Here is a 20,371-nt window from a genome sequence, read left to right as displayed (position 1 = left end):
ATAATAGAACACGTTGCCGGTGATTGTGCTTGTAATTTGTCATCGTGTCGAGCGTTTGATAGCATTCGAGGCGGAACAATGCCATTCCACAGAGAAAAGACGCAGGAATTAGCTTGTTTGAGATCTATTATTTGCAAAATGTTCCTTTGTTTTCCGTGCCACCATCATGTTTTTTGCTTAACCCCCGGGTGTGGATGCTCATTAATATTTGGTTATCTGCGGCATTCTGAAAAACGTTCACGTTCAGACATCCATCCTCACACGCATAAACTCACCCGGCCCCCCCGCCAAGAGAAGAGTAAGAGGTAATCATTGGCCCGAAATTGACACCAAGGGGTTAAACGAGCAAACGGCGGGAGGGAGGCGGCGGAAGACCAAGGCCCAGATACACTGGCGCTCCCGCTCGTCATAACAAGACATAACGGCGAAGGTTAATTGAGCCAACAGACTCCTGCCATATTGGATTAGCGCGGCCTAGCGTACAGAAGTTTGAGAACATCGACTCCATCGGGTCTTTTTGGAAACGGAATGCAATCCGGCATTCAAGCCTCGTTTATTTGATGCGGCGTACAGTGGCTTGAGATGTAATGGCCATTTTTAATACCAAAAATAGCCTTTTGTGTTATTTTTATTACCCATAAGAACTTATAGGACCGACATACAATAAAAGGGAGCAAGTTGACAAGGGCAATAATAAAAATCCTCTCAGAAATACTAGTGGAAAAATCTGGTGCCGTTTGAAGCTTGTGAGTCAGACATTTTTTTCGCCAAGCCTTTTTTTTCCAGCCTAACGACAGATAAGCAGTTGAAGGGCTGAGCACATCTCGCCTTTTATTCGCTCCTTCGTGCTATTTTTCTCCAGAGAGAAGACAGTGGCACAATGTCGTTAATTAGGGGAGCCTTTTATTGCTTTCTGGGACTCGGGCTGGCTTTAATTAAGGAACAAGCAAGTGCTTCTCATTGGCCGACGTGTAGTCGATGAAGACGATAAAACGCTTCCGGGATGGCGCTCTCGTAGCACAATTAGAATGCGACAGCTCTAAATGGGAGATTTTTTTTTTTTATTTTTTTTTTTTACCACCTCAACCAGGTGTCTGAAATGTTACTTTCGACTGATATATGTTTTATCTAAATGGCTGCCTACTTGGAAGTGCGTATTGTTTCACATTTTGGACTCATATTAAGATAGCCACATTATGCAGACATATTGGCGGCCAGCTTCGGTAGCTTCATAAACGACCGAAAGGCATCATGCAAATTTCGTTTTTAGGAAATAGAAAAAAACGTGCATTTATTTGGAAACACATTCGCGCTGAAAAACGAGTTTTAACAGACTTCAAAATGTGTTTGAATTGGAGTGATATTTGTGATGCGAAGCCCAAAGCGTTCATTTTCCAACATCAGCTATTATTTTCTTTCCGGAAGAAAGAAGGTATTGATTTTTGTCAACGGGCCATCGATCCCTGCGCAGTACCCACCACTCATCCCCTTCCCCTGGCCTAAAAGAAGAAAGAAAAGCAAAAAATACTCCTTCCAGCAAAATGCACTTTTCTTTCTTTGTACTTCAACCGTCAAGAGCAAAATTTATGATCGCAGTGCCGTCGTGGGCAATCGTGTCCATCGCCTTCGTTGCCATCATCCTGGTGCTGGCCTGCTGCTTCTGCGTGTGCAAAAAGTGGATCTTCAAGAAGAAGAACAAGAAGAAGGGCAAGGACAAAGGCAAAAACGCCATCAACATGAAGGACGTGAAGGACGGAGCCAAAACCGAGGTAAGGGAAGGGCCCCTCGGCTCCGTGCCTGAAAGTTCACTGAATGAATAGCTCGGCGTGCTCAGAGTAATAGCAAGAACCGAATAGAGCTCCAACACGTTCTCCAAACGGAGAACACTTGCCATTTCTCAAAATGAGCTTGGGTTATTCCATGGAACTGCTTTTACTCTGAACACAGCTAACACGTCAGCTCTCCTTATAAGGTTTCAGAAAATGGCTGCTTTTTTTTTTTTTCATAGTTGGCTATTTTTATTATTTAAAATTATTTAAGTGATTTTTTTTTTCAGATTTCTGTAGTCTTTTTTTTTTTTTGGTTACGTCTAATGAGGACCTTATAAGGTAATGAAGTGCACGCACCGCGAGAAATGACAAAACGAGAGGCAGTTCGATCTGACTTATGATGCTAACAGTTAGCAAGCTAACTCCGACAATGCTTTTGTAAAGGGGAAGTCAAGTCGAAAATCTCATATGCAATACGCACCCCTACTAGCAGCAATATCCTCCTGTTTTACCCATATTAGAGATCGTCCATTTTGCCTCTTGCTGTGTTAGCAACAACGTGCTTCATGTTCCAATTAATTTGCCCTCACTTTGAAAATAATAAATGGTAAAGGGAGTTATCGACTTGACTTCGACTTCAACAAACTAGCTTACTGTATCCAGGTCATTTCTCGCGGCGCGGCTCCTGTTGACTCCTGTGTGTGGTTGTTTTAATTTGTGTTTCTTCCTTCTATGTCCTCCTTATCTGTGTTGTGTCTGATGACTGTGCGGGATGGTCACTGGCGGTAGGTTTCCCAATTGCTGTTGGATTTCTTTACGCCTGCTGCTCTGATGTTTTGACCGTTGGTTTTTCTGATAGCCTCTTGATGACAACCTAACTCCCGTTGACCCCAAATATCTGTAACTATGCATACAGCACATGTTATAATCTTTCGGACGGTATATATGCGTCTACACGCTGCAAATGCGCATATATACATCACGTATGAATAAGACCGGGCCGCGCGACGGCGATTGGTCGCCGAGCCTCCCGCCTTTTCGACACCACTCATCTCTCAAATTGGCGTCAATTGGATTTTTTTTTTTTTTTTCCTCTGCGCGGGAGACCGATCCAGAGACCAATCGTTGTCGTTCGGCCGTTTGCTTTCACTCGAACGGACTGGCCGATTGATTGGAAAGACGGGCCGCCGCCGAGCCGCACCCCTCCTCGAATGTACTTGTGCGAGCACCCTTTCACCGGCATGATGCTTGGATGGCGCATTGGCATCAGGGAGGGGCACCGGAGCACGGCTGTATGGCGACCGATCCTTCAGGCAGGGAGGGGTCCTCGATTCAACCGTGGCGAGAAAATTCTTTCGGGAACAGCGCCGGTCAAAAGTTTAGGAACAACCTCTGATTCCAATATTTAAAAGTTGCCCGAATTGTTGAACAATATATGCTAGAATTATTTGGTGAAACAAAAAATCTTCATCAGAACAGAGTCTTTTATCGTTTAGAATCTTGTTGCCAAGATGGCAGCTTTGCACATCTTTGGTTTTCTTTATGAACTGGAATAACTTTCAGCTCACAGTTGTGCAATTTTTACTACGTTATGACCTTGTTGTGTTTTTTGACCGCTTGAACGTGAAGGTGTTTCCTTACTTTTGAATGGTAATGTATTACTAACCTTTCCAAAGCATCAAATTCTCTGTTGTATTTATCAGTCGGAAAAATCGCAAAAAATATGTTAAACTAAATGAATTATCAATGACATCAATGTTATTAAAGTGGAAGAGGATAACCCTTCATAAAAATGAGGATTTTGAGTTTCTAAATGTCCATAATAAAGGTGTATATAAACTTTTGAAAGCAATATAAACACATACGTTTCACCACTTGTCATCTCCACTAGCAGCTGCACACAGTTAACCATATTTATGGAAGAAATCCTGTCAAGGAGCTTTAAAAAAATTGAAAGTTCCCAGAAGTCAACAATAAAGCGAATAAAACGGAGCTGCGGCCCGCTTCCTGGCACCATCGCAAGCCTTGTTACCATAGTTGCCCCTCCCAATTGAGGACCTCCGCTTGAGGCGGACACCGACGATGATGATGCTGCCGCTGATATTTGAGGGCGTAAATCGCGGCGATCGGGTCGGGGTGAGACGGGAGCACCACAGAGAATGCTATGCATGCCATACAAGCCCTAAAAAAAACCCAAACATGTTGAACGGCAACTTTTGATGCTGAGTGAATGACTTCAATCGCATGTGTAGCAACAACACCCCCCCCCCCCCTCCCCCAGCCACCCGCTAACCCAGCACCCGCCTAGGCTACTGGCTAGAAAGGGTTGATCTGACTTGAAGTGACACTAAGGCAACTGTGATCTCTTTCCAGAAGATTCTTTCTCTCATCTTCTCCATCCTCCTTTGTCTTGTCAATGCTTGCCCATTGCTCTGGTCTGCGCTGCCATCCTGTGATCTTTCCTCCAGACGGCAAATGCGGGGAGCCAGGCTTTAGTGCATTCCGAAGCATGTTCCCGTGTTAACTGCCGTGTGTTTTTTGAGCCTGCTCCCCCCCCACCCTCCCTCCAAGCGGCAGCCTTTGCAGGAGTCGGTCGGCCGAGCCGGCGGAGGGGGCAGCGGCGCCGGCGCTCCTCGGGCCAGTCGGCACTGACTCTTGGTGGGTGTCTCCTTCAGGCCTTGAAGGACGAGGAGGACGCCGAAACAGGCCTGACGGAAACGGAGAAAGAGGCCGAGCCCAAGGAGGAGCAGAAACTGGGCAAATTACAGTACTCGCTGGATTACAATTTCACCGAGAACACAGTGAGACACCGCCGCTGCCGTTTATCTGCTCTTTCTCTCCTAAGTTCAATTTGTCATTTTTTATTTCACGGACAACGCGCAGTGACATTGATCACATTGGAAATTATGGCGAGTTGCTTCTTTCCATCTGTAGTGCATACATAAAACCAGAAGACACAGTACAGAACAGAACAAGAATAAATGTTCCCATCTATCGTAGGTAAAAAAAAAAAAATCCAATTATCAATGATAATCAATGTTGTGTGCTTATCCCTATTAGACTATTTCACAAAGGCTGCTGTATTCCCGTTTGTTTCTGCCCGATTGGAAAACATCCCTCCGGCAGATCTCCATCTGCTTGATTTGGTTCCGCTGGCTGACTTTTAAAAAGCGGCATCAGCCGGCCAGATGTTGCGTGACAGATAAGAGACGCGCCGACTGAACACGGCGCGGTACCGTCCCGATGGGACGAGCCGAATCGCCCGTCGTAAACGCGGCCGACGGAGCGCAATTAGCTCAAATAATTCGTCTTCGGCTCGGAAACAAACAAAAGCATGATGTCGGCCATCAACATCGAGCAAAATGTTAAGAAGCACCTTTCTAGTTCGTCCCGCCTGTAGAAAATAGGTCAAATTTAATTAAATAACAATCAGATTTTAATTGCGATCAAGATAATGGCTGCCCCGATTAATTAAGCTAAGATATTAACATTTAAAAAGCCGACGCTACATGTCAAATCAAGCACTTTGTCATCCGACCACCAGGGGGCAACGTTTCCCCATATGACAAAAGCTTCTGCTTTACCAGTGCGAAATGGCGTTGAGTCTCTCACCTGATTCTTAATATACTCTGTACAACGCTAGCTGTCAATTGTCAATATACTTCTTGTTTAAAAAAAGAAACATGATGAACCAAACATGATGAATAGTCGTGATTAATAATAGTGTGCATTGGGAGTTGCGCACATCTCTCAGCGGGCGCCCTGTCTCAATTGCCAGAAGCTGGACAGCCCGGTCAACTTCAAGCCCAAATGCCGTGTTTTGTTGACAAAGGGAGAAGCCCCCCTTCAAAGAAGCTACTCTAAATTAAAAGTGTTAGCATCTCCTTTGTGGAGTGCTCCTCCTCCAGGAGTCTCCGCGAGATGACTGTTCACCGGTGGCCTTTGTCAGCACTCAAGTAAAAGAGCGCACAATGCTTAATGACACTTGTAAAAGTCAAAGGAACACACACCATTAGCACTCAGCCAAGGATTACTTTCACAATGACAAATTATAGCGTCGTTTCACAGAAAGTGCCTTTAATGTGGACAGTATCATATTTCACAGCCATCGCCGCGCTAATAAGCTCTGCACGCAGCGCAGCTGAAGCGTAATGAAGGGACGGCGCGCCGCAGCGCCCGCCGCCGAGGCGGCTGTTTATCGCCGCCGCCTTAAATCTCCGCCGAGACGCTTCCGTCTTAATCCTCGGGCAATTTCGCCCGATGGATGCGGACGATTGCTTTGGGAACTCCCCGTGCGCATCCGGCGGAGACCGGATAAACTTTTCATTTTTCATCCTGTCCACCACCCAAAATATCACTGCCCCCAGGATATACGGCGGAGCTAATGAGACCAAAGGTCGGGCAAACAATGGAAATGAAGCACAAAAAGACACTGTGGGCAGATTGAAATTTAAAAAAAAAACAGGAAGCGGACCACCAGTAGCGGGTTCACGTACCCGCAGGGGGTCGCGCCCTCTACAGGAAGCGTTTCGAGCTCTGCCTAGTTTTTGCTAAAGTTAATGTCTTATCTGTTGTTGTTTCAATATGATGCGTTTGTATTCTCATAAATGCGTACTTAAAGGCCTTTGAGCGTGATAAAAACATGCCCTGGGGGGGTACGCTGGATACAAATAGACTTTTAATCTCCCGCGCGACCGTGTGGAGCTATCACCTGATTCCCAGCCCTAGTGTGAAAGCTGTTGCGGCACTTTTGGTTCTGAAAGTGTCCACGTTGCCCGTGGCCGCTTTGCGCTCACCGGTGAGCCGGGCGCGGTTCAGCTAGTTGAACGGAAGCGCGTAACCGACTGGAGGGCTGCGCAAACAACGGGGCAGATGTGCAAACAGGGCCACGTGTGATTACAGGTCCATGTGTGCCCAGGTCACATGTTGGTGCTTTATGATATATTTTCAATGGCGGGGCGGTGAAAATCAACCCGTTGCCGCCATGCTGTTAAATGCTAATTACGCAGAGGCTTGTTGGTAAGGCCGCTAAAACGCTCTTGGATTGATTTTCCCGTCAAGATTTTTTTTTCTTTTTTCCCCCCTATCCTGGTAGGCTTCCAAGATCTTGATGGCGCCTGATGGGAAGTTGATTGACTAAGCAGCTCGGTCGCCTCTCGCGGGGGCGATGACTGGCAGGTCAATCGGACCGCCCGACCGCCCGGCGCACTTGACAATTATCGGCCTTGTCTCCCGTTCCACACGTCGCTGCAACCCGCTAATGCAAACAGCCCTCAAACCCACAATAGGTGGAAGAGAGAACATGTACAAGATTATTTTAGCCATATATATATAGCCCTTCATTTGCTTTAATCTTATCAAAACCCAGCTTTTAAATATATTCCAAACATATTAAATGCAAATCATTCAAATCTAGACAAAATGCAGGACTTAATTATGCTTGCGCCTTCAAAGGGAATTCCAAACGCTAACACAGTACGTTGAATGCACCCCCGCGAGTCTCAATGTGGCATTCTGATGAATTATTCGAAATGTGATTTCATCCGGTTTGAATCCATATCAGGGGTCGGCCATTTTGCCGCTGAAAATGACTTCTCTTTCCTCCCCGCAGCTCATCGTAGGGATCATCCAGGCGGCCGAGCTTCCCGCCATGGACATGGGCGGCACATCCGACCCGTACGTCAAAGTCTACCTGCTGCCCGACAAGAAGAAAAAGTTTGAGACCAAAGTCCACCGCAAGACCCTCAATCCCGTCTTCAATGAGCAGTTCACCTTCAAGGTAACGCTCCGCTTTCTTTGGGGTTTTTTTTTCTTCCGCTCCCCATTTGCATGCTGGGTAAGGTGCGCAGACAGCAGCCAGCTGGCACATTAACAAGCTCCCGACAAAACAGATCACACGCCCGCATGGCAGATGCTGAGCCCGCGCCGTCACGGATGCGAGGATTTTGTTCAGCGGCAAGGAAACTTTGTGCCCCCCCCCCCCATCCCCCGAGTCATCCCAAGTCATCTTGCCTTCAGGTCCCGTACGTGGAGCTGGGTGGGAAGACGCTGGTGATGACGGTGTACGACTTTGACCGCTTCTCCAAACACGACGCCATCGGGGACATCAAGGTGCCCATGAACAAGGTGGACTTCAGCCACGTCACGGAGGAATGGCGGGACCTGCAGAGCGCCGAGAAGGAAGAGGTGAGCGCCAAAAACGCCCTTCAATTAATAACCGGCGCGGCTTTGCCGGCAAACACTTGAGGAGATTCAATTTTCACACGGAATGTCATGGCGCCCGTCGCCACGGCAACCTGCTTCTTAGCACCACCGTCGCTCCGTTTAAAGGTTAATTGCGACGGCGGCGGGTGACCGGGCGCCGATACTTAAGGCGGAGGCCGGTGCCCGCACGGGTGGAAAGAGCGGAAAAATTGCACTCGCGGGCTCACAATTGAACTTTTTCAGGCTGATTGAAAAGAAAATACAAATGTGTTATCCGCCGATAGCGCATTAATTAGGTTCCGGGTTCAAATTTTTCCTCCAGCCTTCCGGCTTTCAGCTCGGGTATGTTTTTCTCCTTCCTGTGCAATTCATCCTTTCCAACATGGCTTCCGATCGAATCAATTCATTACAATTAGCACGTAGCTAATGATCGCATTTAATGGAGCCGAGCTTCGGCTTGTTAGTCAGACTTTTTTTTTCCCCCCCAGGAAATGAAATGTTGTCAAATGAACGTCAACGGTTTTTAGGGGGGTTTCACTTTGTCTCTATTATGGTCGCGCTCCGTGGGCGCCGCCGCCGTTAGCTACTCAACACTGACGCGTGCTTGATTTATGACGTCTTCGCTTTTATTACAAATAGACAAAGTTGCCAGCTATTAAAAGCTAATAAAGGGCTCGGGATTGAGCGCGTGCTAATGACTCTTGATGGCGCCGTGCTCCCCAACCTTTATTGAATCAATGTCACACAAAGCATCCATGACTTGCTTTTTGCATTTTTTTTATTTTTTTCCATAGCAAGAAAAGCTGGGCGACATCTGCTTCTCCCTGCGCTACGTGCCCACCGCCGGCAAGCTCACCGTGGTGGTCCTGGAGGCCAAGAACCTGAAGAAGATGGACGTGGGCGGCCTGTCAGGTGAGTGTTTACGGAAATGGACAGGAGTGCCAAATTCATGTGTAGATTAGGACCTCAAAATTCTCCCAATTCTATTGTTGTTCCGTTGAGCGCCGTGATTAGAGCCCGCCCACGGAAAACGTCAAAATCCTTATTTGGTCGGGCGGGGCCACACTACAGTCATAAAATGCTTTTTTGCGACACCCCGGCCACCCCATTGAAAAATTTCTGGCTACGCCCCTGCATAGAGAGTTAAGCGCCGTGAAAGTCACACAGCGACGGCGCGCGTGGGGGACGTAAAGCCGAAGCGCGTGCGTGAATGCGCGACGCGAGCTGACAAATCACCCGCGGGTGCGCCGCGCACCGCGACCAATCCAAAGTGACGCGAGGGCAGGCAAGATGACAGGCGCTCTATTTTTAACCCGCTTTGATGTTGATTGGGCAAAGCCTAGAACTCCCAGCATGCAACACAATCGCCCCCCCCGCAGCATCCCATAATAATCCCGCACCTCGCCACCCATGCGGAAAATGTCGGCGATAAGGCCCGCGCGCGTGTAAAGGGGTCGAGCTCCAGCGAGTGCGCCGATACCCTTCCGCCCGACTCGCTCAGGTGCGCTTTCCCCGAGAGAGGTCACATGACCATGCCCGAGCAAAAGCCTCACTTCGAGTGCTTGTCAAGTGGCTGGTGTGCTAAAGGCGGAAAAAAACGGTCCAGGGTTTTTCGCAATCTGCAAGAACAAGACTCAAACCCGCAATTTGTTTCTTCGGTATACGCCGGTCGATGTCAATTTGACGTTAGTTCTACGGTATGAATTGTCGTGGATGAAACGAGGAAAGATTAAAAATGGAAGACCGTCAAAAGGCGTGGCTGTTGCGCCGCAGATCCGTACGTGAAGATCCACCTGATGCAAAACGGCAAGCGCCTGAAGAAGAAGAAGACCACAATCAAGAAGAACACGCTCAACCCCTACTACAACGAGTCCTTCAGCTTCGAGGTCCCCTTCGAGCAAATTCAGGTACTTTGTCCTGAACTTTGCTCATCACATACGTACATAGGAATCTTTAACTGGTATCGGCAGCTTTTGCAAAACCTCGATACCAGAAAATAAGGCTCATTATCGGGGATGATAATGCATGTGAAGTATCCGTTTAAAGCTTTGCTTATCACAAATGTACATAGATATCTTTAACCGGTATCGGAAGCCTTAGCCGTTACTCGATATGCAAAATTGAGACTCAATATCAGTGCTCGCTCGTTCGTGTACGTCAGTATTGTTTTTGCTCAGGCCTTGTGTGCTTGCGCGCATGTGCAGAAGGTGCAGGTGGTGATCACGGTGCTGGACTACGACAAGATCGGCAAGAACGACGCCATCGGCAAAGTCTTTGTGGGCCTCAACAGCTCGGGCACGGAGCTGCGCCATTGGTCCGACATGCTGGCCAATCCCAGGAGACCCATCGCCCAGTGGCACGTGCTCAAACCCGAGGAGGAGGTGGACGCGCAGCTCTCCACCAAGAAATAGGCAGGAACACCCCCCACACACACACACGGCCCGTCGCCTCCTCCACGCTCCTGCCTTTTGTTTGTAACGGTTGCAGGGGGGCGGGGGCAAAGTATGAGCCCGAGGCCTCGCAAGGCCCTCGAGGTATTGATATCGTCACAGCAACTGCAATATTTTGATTTCATTTCCTTCCGGACCCTTACCGTCATTGCTCCCGGCGATGCCGACCCAAATGTCGAGAAAAGCTCAAGAAAAAGACCAATCTCGGTTCGATTCCTCTTGATTGAAAGTAAGAAGCGTTTATCCTACTTTATTCAATATTTAAGTTCAAATGTACTTCTCTTTTCATCTATGCTTTTATACGGACGCTTTCACTGCCGTCAACGGCAGTGAATGAGTTACACACCAACTGATATTTTTTTAGCAACTTCTTGCTACATTTAGTCACGTAAAATGCTTTTGATTTTTATTTGGTTTGTTTATTTTAGGAATAATTTGATTCTTTTCCCATCAAGAGAGTGTGCGCCGTCCAATGGCAGCGCACATTTTGCAAAACAAGCATTCAAGCACACTTCCGTTTTGACTCGTCGATAAAGCGGCGGTTGGAAGCCAGATTCCAAGGCGCTAACCACGAAGCTCACTCGTTTTTTTTTTTTTTTTTATGAAGCAAGAAAATTTGCCCCTACCCCCCTTCAATAGCCAACGTGTGTAAATACCTCAGTGATAGCCACGCCTCCTCCTCGCTTTACCGTCGCATCCCCGCCATATCAGGGTCTCTTTGGTCGCTTTCCCCCTGGCCCCGCCCCTCCCCCTTTTAAGCAATATGATCATAGCGCATGACTGACACACTTGTACATATGCGTCCGTACACGCGCCGTACTGTATGCCGTCGACGTCCTGCAGGCCACACATTCCCACTTGACGTGTTTCTATGTTGTGCTATCTGGATGTTTTTAATAACATGTTCTATTTGAATCGCGTGTCCATGCGCGCAAGTGACTGAGGGTGAACCAGAGCCAATATGACGATTTTGGAACAACGCTTGTTACCGCCTCCCACGTTAAACGAAATCAACTACTGTACGGTACACACACACACACAAGCGGGTTTTTCTGTCATGTGGGGACATCCCATTGACATAGTGCATAACCTTAACCCTTAATCTTACCCCGTCTCTCCCTTAACCCTAATCTCAACCAAAATCCTACTTAAACCTATACTCAAAACAAGTCAAAATGGTCCCAAGTACAAGAGGTCCCCACAAAGACAGCAAACCTGACAATTGAGTCAAATTCAAGGGCACACGCATATACACAAACGAACGGGCTAGCAGATGCAATTGACTGCTTTGGTTATTGGGGGTGGGGGGGGGCTTCTATAAGCACATGATTTCTTACAAGTTTTTTCTACTTATTCGTCAGTCCGAGGGTCCTCGCCTTTACTCAATCGTACGATGAATCTCGGATCCGCTTGCTCTACGCAGCCGCTGAAGTCGAGCCGTGGTGATTTAGAAATAAAGAAGCACCAAGTCGTCGCCGCCGTGTCCTTAATCGCTTAGAACTTGTTATTTTTGTCCTCTTTCTCTAAATTGTTCGTTAGCCTCGTCAGCCGGCGTCTCCGCTCTTACTTTTCTTCAGTCGTAGACAAAAACGTAAACACTGCCATGCGCCGGGATTTTAAGTTAGCTAGTTAGCTAGCTATCTTCTCGCGTCGCACACTGTTGGGGAACAAGTCCGATCTTGGCTTTCGGTCGCCTCGGCGCAGCGACGCCGTTTTTTTCACTGCCAACGGTTGCGCCCTTTTGCACTCTTGGATTTCCGCTAGTTTCCGCGAAAAGTCGCCACGACGGAACAGGCCAGCGGCTAGCTTCTTTCCGCCAGCTCAACTTAATGGTCTCCCCTTGGCGTTCTTGATGACAGCGTTTCTTACACTGAGGGTCAGTTTTCACTTTGGAAAAATCTGACGGCACGCAAGCAAACGAGAACGTCGCTCAAATGATATATGTAGTCTATTTAGTCAGCGTGTAATGTGGATCTATTTAGTTCAACATCAAGCTAACGCTCTGTTGTATGAATGGCAAACATGGCTACAAAAGTTAATTGTATCTTCTGCCATCTACTGGCAGTGCATTGAATTGTTCTGCCTGTCGCCGGCACTGATATACTTGTAGTAAATAATTAGTCAAATGGGATCGTTTCCGTGCTCTGGAATGAGCACGTTTCTAGCTGTGTCCAAGTGGTCAGGGGGACTTTTCAATGGTTTTCGCCAGTGTTCTTGTGTAGTTAGCGTAGCGCTATTTGCGGAGAAGCTACCCATCGCCATCATTCCCGCGGGCGTCTCTCGCCAGACGCCCGCTTTGTGTATCACTGTGATGCTGTGTGCGTAGACGTGTAGCGCTAGTTTGTTACGTAGTGATGTTGCCCAATTTCCCGCCAAGAGAGTTTGTTGAGCACTGTGCAATACTCCCGCGTGCGTGCGTGCGTTCATCCCATCATCGGGGGAAAAAAAAAAAGGCGAAATTACGAGCGCGGAAGCAGCGACGTTCCCCATTTGTTTGGTTTTCCTCCGGTGCGCGTGTGTGTTGGCGTGCGCGTGTGTGCACAGTTCAGGGAGTTAAATACCAAACAAGCTCTCCAAATCTGTGTGTGTACATATTTACATAAAAAAATGTATATCGATAAGAAATATTATCATCTAATCTTCTTTTACGTGTCGCCATCCTTTTCTATTGGAGGTTACAATGTTGAATGTACAGTATGGACCGTGTTGGTGTTGAGTAGATGTACTTTGCACTTTTATTTTGTATCAAAACGACCTTTTAGCCCCTCCTCTTTGCGTCCTTTACAAGCCCCCCCCCCCCCTGAAAAGGAAGAGCAGAAAACTTGAAAGAAAATGTCTGGAAGAAGCAAAGTGGGAAAGGGCAGGAACGCAGCGACTGGTCGGCAGGTGGTGGTGCAGAAATACAAAAGAACTTGACAAAATGAAAGCCATTCACCTGCACCGCCGCCACGCCAAGCTCCGCCTCTGACGATTCTCTGCACTAATCAGAGCAAAGCAGTGTAAGAAGTACGGGAAGATCCTCGTTGCCTTTGCTGTGGTTCAAAAACTGCCTGCTTGACTATTTTTGTGCGTTTTCTCCTCTGTGATCCTGTAAAATTGTTTTGTTTTTCCGTTTGTTTTCTCTGAGGATGTGTGTGTGCGTGTGTGCGTGTGTTGTGATTCACGCCGTGGTTTTCTGACTGTTGTTCTATAACTTCATAATATACCAATGATCAATCAATAAAAAATGTTTTATTTCCCTGTTGAGATACAGACGCTCGTTGTTGTCATTTCGCCACTCGTGACGCCACTGACACACCCATTAAAAAAAAAGAACATAAAAAAGTAAACGCACAAAAGGTTTATGTCCGACATGAAGGCACGCGAAACCAAATCTCGTCAACTCATGAAGTACTACTGCCCTCTGGCGGCCAATAAGGAGAAATTCAAGTCTTGCCAAACCGTGGAACGCCACTGCCCTTTAGTGGCGGTAAAGCATATTTCTAGAGTTAATACAGTATAATGCAGGGGTCACCAACTCCGGTCCTCGAGGGCACCTATCCAGCATTTTTTCAGTGTAACCCTCCTCCACTGCACCTGATTCATAGGATGTGCTCATCAAGAAGCTCTGCAGGAGCACCAAAATGATCATGATAATTTGCATCAGGTGCAGTGGAGGAGGGTTACACTGAAAAAATGCTGGATAGGTGCCCTCGAGGACCGGAGTTGGTGACCCCTGGTATAATGTATATGGATGTACCTCATTAAAACGCCACGTTTGATGAATGCAACCCTTACTTGCATATAAACCTTAAGATATTTTGACAATCAAAACGATGCGGTGCTGTGTCGACCGGAAGTGGCGTCTTTCATTTCAACGTTAAAGGGAACTGTGGAGGATTTAGACCGATTTTCATTAAAATGAATGATTTTAAAAACTTGGAAATCTGTTCTTACGAATAAGAATAAGTAATAAAATTTAGCAAATATTCTGTTTGTTGCTTAAAAAAAAAAGAAAATGGTATGCGGAAGCGACGCACGAAAGTGACGTTATACAAAGTTGTCAATGTTCGCGACAAACATTCCGGATTGTCGATTTATAAATTATTTAAGGTAAAACAAGTTTAAGGTTACTACGCCATTGAAGCTTAATGTGTCGTCTTAATGTACAATTATCCTTTATTCAACATCTTAGACAAACGCAATTGTAAGCATGTGAAAGGGTGGCTTTGAGCGCTGTTGTCCCGCTTAGCTTTTATTTTGACAGCGGATTCGACTTTGTTAAATCATGCCACCTTAGCAGACATGCCTGTGGCACAGAGATGACAGCAAACGCTACACGGCACGCTCAAAATAAACCTTTGTTTCTTCCAGCAGAGTAGAAGGAGATGTTGTCCTACATCATTGGGGTAAGTCCACTTGAAATGTCCACTTGAGTGTTATACACCCTCTTGTACAGCAGATGGCGGTATGCACCTAAACGTTGCTTACAATCGGCCACTAATTGAAGACTGAAGAAAAAAAAATCCTGCGGGTGAGTTGGAGTCAGGTGTGCTTGAGCGTGTAACTCACATGCAGGTCACGGGTGCGGCAAGATGGCGACCGGACGTTTGCAGGTGAGTACACGATCAAATGTTTGTCGGCGGTTCTCTTCAAAATACTTTGCTTGTTGCAGGATTTTAATGCGTCAGGATTTTGGAGGTTTGATGATCCATTTTGCTCTTCTGTGTTTTTGTTTGTTTTGTTTTTTTTTTTCCACGGTAACCGGTGGATGCTAAATGTTGTAGCTAGCAGTTCAATTCCCAAGCAAAAAGCCATCAGGGGTATGTTTGTTTTTTTTTTTTCTGGGGCAGTTCAATTCCCAAGCAAAAAGCCATCAGGGGTATGTTTTTTTTTTCTTCTGGGGCAGTTCAATTCCCAAGCAAAAAGCCATCAGGGGTATGTTTTTTTTTTCTTCTGGGGCAGTTCAATTCCCAAGCAAAAAGCCATCAGGGGTATGTTTTTTTTTTCTGGGGCAGTTCAATTCCCAAGCAAAAAGCCATCAGGGGTATGTTTTTTTTTTTTTTTTCTGGGGCAGTTCAATTCCCAAGCAAAAAGCCATCAGGGGTATGTTTTTTTTTTCTGGGGCAGTTCAATTTCCAAGCAAAAAGCCATCAGGGGTATGTTTTTTTTTTTTTTCTGGGGCTTTCCACATTTGCGTGCGTGGTCGCGTCTTGAAAATGCGTCGCGTTAATTATATCCAGCATATATGGAGAAACTTTTTGCATGGATTGGTTTCTCTCATTTTCCACCGGAGTTCGGACTACAAACATTTTCCGGATCTCGTGCTTGGCCGCCATTTTGGATCACCGATTTGGATACTCCGTTCATTTGAGGTAAGTTGTGGCAAAATGAATCCCTCTATCGTCCGATATTGCTGATGTGCATTTTAAGTGCCTTGGACAAGTGTTTTTGATTGTATTTGTCTAAGGTTTAATGCTAATTCATCCAAATTTTAAATAGGATGCGTTCGACTTGCATTTACTTGAAATTACCTGTATTACATAAATGAAATGGCCTATAAACGTACTTTTTTTTTTTTTTTTCCTAGAGCTAAAAATGAATGCGTTTTCCTAAATGGTGAGCAGGAGGAGGACCTTGGAGCACACTAGACTTGTGGACAATGACAGAAGCTGTCTCAGAAATTCAAAATATATTCTAAAACAGGTGAAAGTACATTTGTAGAACGTTTTCAGTTTTTTTTTGTTTTTTTTTTCTCATTCTCGTTGAATTATTGAAAATAAGTTACCTGAACACAATTAACGGCATATTTGTTTTGCAGGCTGGAAGAGGAGCATGATCGATGAGAAAAAGGAACAATTCCACATCAAGGCACAAATTACTTTAAAAAAAAAAAATTCTGTGTATTTAATCACCTGTCACTGTTGTAATTGTTTTTCTGTTTGTATTTTCTATATTTAAAACCTTGTACTGAACATTTTGCTTTTTTCTGTATTTAATCACCTGTTGTACTTGTTTTTCCGTTTGTATTTTTTATGTTTAATCACTTGTACTGTACATTTTGCTGTTTTTTTTTTTTGTTTGTTTTTTTGCTGCTGTTTCCCCCTCTCACTGTTGTCTTGCAGGCCCGGGCAATAATAATAGAACCGCACACAACTAATTGCACGGTATGCATTTTGCGGTTGAACAATGGACAGGATGAGATAAAAAACACGAACAAAGAAAGCAACAAGGTGGGTGCCTCTAGTCAAATACATGTGACACTAAACATGAATTTCTGATTCAAGCAACTCAATTGTACTTTTTTTTTTTTCAGGACGTTGATGGATGTGGACAGGATCAGGACGGAGGACTTCTACAAATCAATCATGCAGCACGCAAATGACGTTAATCTGAGTCGCAAGTTTTGTGGTTTGTTCAGGAAAGTTGTCGGTTGATGTTTGCAAGGTCTGATGGGTAACGAGGGCAGGCTTGGACGGTGGTTTTTGGAGCTTGTGGTTGGAGGTGTGTCAGTCTTGGCAAAGAAGGTTGAAGATGATCAGGTGGTTGTTTGGCTTGTCTGGATCCAGAGCAGCTTGTCGTTGATTTTGGGGATGTTGCTTTGAGAGCTGGCGTGTGTGCAGTGTAGGCAGGCTTGGAGGAAGGAGGTGCTCGCTGTGTTGCGTGGTCATGGGGGTACCAAATCAGACGACCGCTACAAAGAGGAACTGGACCGGGGTCATGAGTATTGTTCTGATGGTGTTTTTCTTTTTTTTCCCTTCTTCTTCTTTCCAGTTGTGCAGTTGGGCTTAATGTGTTATGTTACTACTCTCCATCTATGGTCCACACCTAGCAATTTGGTTGACGTCGGCCCCCAGCTTCAGCGAAGTGGTCAACCGACTGGAGGAGATCAGCATGGCAGCCGGATGTGCTCTTCTGATCCTGCCGGAACCTTCATAAGATCTTTGGCCATGAGTCCTGTCATTGTTTATTTTTTTTTATTTTTTTTAGTATGGTTGACATTTTTCAGTTTTGTGACTGCTCTCTGTGTATCGCTTGCAGCCTAATGACCGGAGCGGGATGGCGTAAGAGGCGAAAAGAACCACCAGGCCACAGAGATGATCAACAGCTAATTGTATGGTGGACAAAATGCTGGATGAGGGTAACTTAACACATTTAATACACAATTGAAATGAAAGTGGCATACAGCTACAGTATATAGTTTGTGTTGTTGCAGGGTAAAGGCAGAAACTGCGAGGATGGGAGCCACCTCGAAGAACCGCAGCAGGATCATAAGTACAACCGTCCGAGAAAACACGAAAGTCCCAAAAGTAACAATATGCTTGTTGTGCAGGGTGCAAGAAGAGCTGCGTGAAAGGTCCGCTCGCCCCAGGTAAGAAATGGCGCAAATAACCAAAGGAGTGGTTCCTAACCTCAGTGTTTTGTCTTTGCAGGACGCAGACTGTTGGCACGAGCAAGATGAAGCCTTCCACCTGTCATGAAGATGCTCCAAAACAAAAAGCTGATCAACTCTTGAGGTGAGTGGAAAATGAGTGCACATTCAAGTGGATGTTAGTCATGTTAAGCTGAGTCCTTCTTTTCTGTCCCCAACAAGGAAGGTGCCGACGCTACGACGCTTGGAGTGCAAGGCCGCAGCTATACATGGACATGTATATGTTGTGTGTGTATACGTTCCCTCACTAACTCACTGGGTGCACATAGACAACTCACTGCATGATGGGAGTTTTAAACTTTAACTATTCTTTAACATTCAACTGAAACGACTCCTGAGCAAGTTTTGTGTTTTGCATGTTCCAAATGAGCCGCCGGGACGGACAAGACGCACGCTCCAATCAAATCAAGCCGAGCTGCTTTTTCGATGGAGCTTCCGCACGAGCGAGCGGGACCCGAGGCTGCCGGACCGCTTTTCCGCAGGCGCGGCTGTGGCCCACAAGTTCTGCAGCACTTTGAATCATTACGGGCTGCGTCATATTTTCCGTTCGCCTCGTTTAAGATGCTTTTGTGCGCAATGTTCCCCGCGGCAGCATGCTCGTCCCGGAAGGTTTCGACTGCAAAAGCCGCCTACTGCAAATAGCGCTTAAGATTTTTTGCTTTAGGTCAAGGCATGTCGGCAGCTGATTCATATCAACAGGGCTGTACAAACGCACGTGAATGGTTTTAGGGTGGAGCGGGAGTTGCGGTCTGTCTCAGGGAAGCGCAGCAGCGTAACCCTTCGAAATGCACAATGGACAATGTGTGCGCGCTTGTTCTAAAGGTTGCAGGAGAAGTCGGATGACAGGAACGGTTGGACTGAGGGCACAAAACGCATGGCAATTTAAGCAAGCAGTCAGTAATGTAGAACGTCCCCCCTAACCTCCTTCTAAAAATGTCATTTTCAAATTTGTAATTGTTGTACTGTGCGCTCTGTTTTTTGTAGGCCGTGTGGGGTTGGACTAAGATGGCCAAGCTGCACCAAGAGCCACAAGAGGGAGGGTAAGAAAACAAGGTAAGAAAGGGGGGGAGGAAAAACAAAACGCAAATGCAACAGCCACGTGAAATGTCTCTTTCCATGCGCTTTTGCAGTGGAGCCGCTGCTCAGGACGGGATGCATCCAAGGAACATAAGAGGTCAAGCACCAGAATAGGATGCCTCATGGAAAGACTGCCGAGGTACAAAACAAATACAATGGCAATTTCATTAGGAAAAAAAAAAGGGTTCCACTTTCTGAGTTTGTATTCCTTTGTGTTGCAGAGCTGAGCTGGGTCAGAGGAAGACAGCCAGAAGATCCACATTTGAAGACCGCAGCAGCAAAAGGAGAAGTATCCATTGACTGTAACGCGCGCCTGCGAATGTTCACCGCGAGGGGGCAGAGTTGAGTTGTTTGGCCTTGCTTGGGTTGGAGTTTGTTGACAAGTTGTGCTGGTCGTGAGGGTAGCAGGTGTGGACTAATTTTTTGGAGAGGTTGGTTGGACGCGCGTCCGTCTTTGGTCAGTTGGACAGTGTTTTGGTGCTTTTGTGGATGAAGAAAAGTGTCATTTGGACTTGTGGACAGTGTAGGCATGTTTGAAGGACGGTGTTCAGTGGAGTGATGTCAAAGGCTTGTGGTGACAGCGTGGGGATGAGCGCTATCAAAATCGTCTTGGACCACACTTATACATGTGTACGAAAATTAAATTAAAAAAAAAAAGTCCGTCACTAATACGTTTTTCTTTTGCAGTTCTGTTGGGTGGATGATGAATTCCAGATGCGTCCTTGAGCGGGGTCTGCAGTCCTGATGGTCACAAGCCCTTCCTCCACGCAACACCCTCCTTGGTCAGCGTGTGCTCCGTTCCAGTCAACTTGCTTTCACCATCATTAAAAAAAAAATATGTATATATATCTATATCTATTTATATATCTATATCTATTTATATATCTATATCTATTTATATATCTATATCTATTTATATATCTATATCTATTTATATATCTATCTATATAGCTATATCTATCTATATAAGTGGCATACAGCTACAGTATATAGTTTGTGTTGTTGCAGGGTAAAGGCAGAAACTGCGAGGATGGGAGCCACCTCGAAGAACCGCAGCAGGATCATAAGTACAACCGTCCGAGAAAACACGAAAGTCCCAAAAGTAACAATATGCTTGTTGTGCAGGGTGCAAGAAGAGCTGCGTGAAAGGTCCGCTCGCCCCAGGTAAGAAATGGCGCAAATAACCAAAGGAGTGGTTCCTAACCTCAGTGTTTTGTCTTTGCAGGACGCAGACTGTTGGCACGAGCAAGATGAAGCCTTCCACCTGTCATGAAGATGCTCCAAAACAAAAAGCTGATCAACTCTTGAGGTGAGTGGAAAATGAGTGCACATTCAAGTGGATGTTAGTCATGTTAAGCTGAGTCCTTCTTTTCTGTCCCCAACAAGGAAGGTGCCGACGCTACGACGCTTGGAGTGCAAGGCCGCAGCTATACATGGACATGTATATGTTGTGTGTGTAT

The 20,371-nt window shown here is 46.2% G+C and overlaps 2 protein-coding genes and 1 long non-coding RNA gene across 10 annotated transcripts in view; all 3 read left to right on the top strand.

Moving 5' to 3' along the window:
- Positions 1–13,675, top strand: part of syt1a (synaptotagmin Ia) — a 64,135-nt gene extending 50,460 nt beyond the window's left edge. For all 3 annotated transcript variants that reach the window (XM_088405998.1, XM_088405999.1, XM_088406000.1), the window contains 7 exons: positions 1,597–1,769; positions 4,445–4,570; positions 7,381–7,548; positions 7,788–7,955; positions 8,768–8,885; positions 9,747–9,880; positions 10,178–13,675. In XM_088405998.1, coding sequence (XP_088262124.1) covers positions 1,597–1,769; positions 4,445–4,570; positions 7,381–7,548; positions 7,788–7,955; positions 8,768–8,885; positions 9,747–9,880; positions 10,178–10,384 — 1,094 coding nt within the window. In that variant the 3' untranslated portion in view covers positions 10,385–13,675. The remainder of the gene's footprint in view (positions 1–1,596; positions 1,770–4,444; positions 4,571–7,380; positions 7,549–7,787; positions 7,956–8,767; positions 8,886–9,746; positions 9,881–10,177) is intronic.
- A 1,050-nt stretch (positions 13,676–14,725) lies between these two features.
- LOC148405457 (NADH-cytochrome b5 reductase 3-like) overlaps positions 14,726–20,371 on the top strand; it is a 25,723-nt gene continuing 20,077 nt past the window's right edge. The window contains exon 1 of the mRNA XM_088406204.1: positions 14,726–14,811. Coding sequence (XP_088262330.1) covers positions 14,791–14,811 — 21 coding nt within the window. The 5' untranslated portion in view covers positions 14,726–14,790. The remainder of the gene's footprint in view (positions 14,812–20,371) is intronic.
- Positions 15,460–20,371, top strand: part of LOC148405460 (uncharacterized) — a 10,019-nt gene continuing 5,107 nt past the window's right edge. Inside the window, exons 1-14 of one of the 6 annotated variants that reach the window (XR_015864159.1) lie at positions 15,460–16,108; positions 16,224–16,635; positions 16,719–17,361; positions 17,444–17,543; positions 17,619–17,677; positions 17,736–17,774; positions 17,836–17,919; positions 17,997–18,727; positions 18,819–18,887; positions 18,965–19,050; positions 19,133–19,693; positions 19,920–20,075; positions 20,137–20,220; positions 20,298–20,371. The exon at positions 20,298–20,371 is cut by the window's right edge and continues 657 nt beyond it. This is a non-coding gene — a long non-coding RNA (uncharacterized LOC148405460). Of the gene's footprint in view, positions 16,109–16,223; positions 16,636–16,718; positions 17,362–17,443; positions 17,544–17,618; positions 17,775–17,835; positions 17,920–17,996; positions 18,728–18,818; positions 18,888–18,964; positions 19,051–19,132; positions 19,694–19,919; positions 20,076–20,136; positions 20,221–20,297 lie in introns of all 6 variants that reach the window. The other 5 variants (XR_015864158.1, XR_015864157.1, XR_015864160.1 and 2 more) reach the window with 5 other exon arrangements.

The sequence above is a fragment of the Hippichthys cyanospilos genome, chromosome 22 (assembly GCF_059441005.1).
Source record: "Hippichthys cyanospilos isolate Australia breed blue-spotted pipefish chromosome 22, RoL_Hcya_1.0, whole genome shotgun sequence".
NCBI lineage: Eukaryota > Metazoa > Chordata > Actinopteri > Syngnathiformes > Syngnathidae > Hippichthys > Hippichthys cyanospilos.
This window is presented reverse-complemented; position numbering and strand designations above follow the sequence as displayed.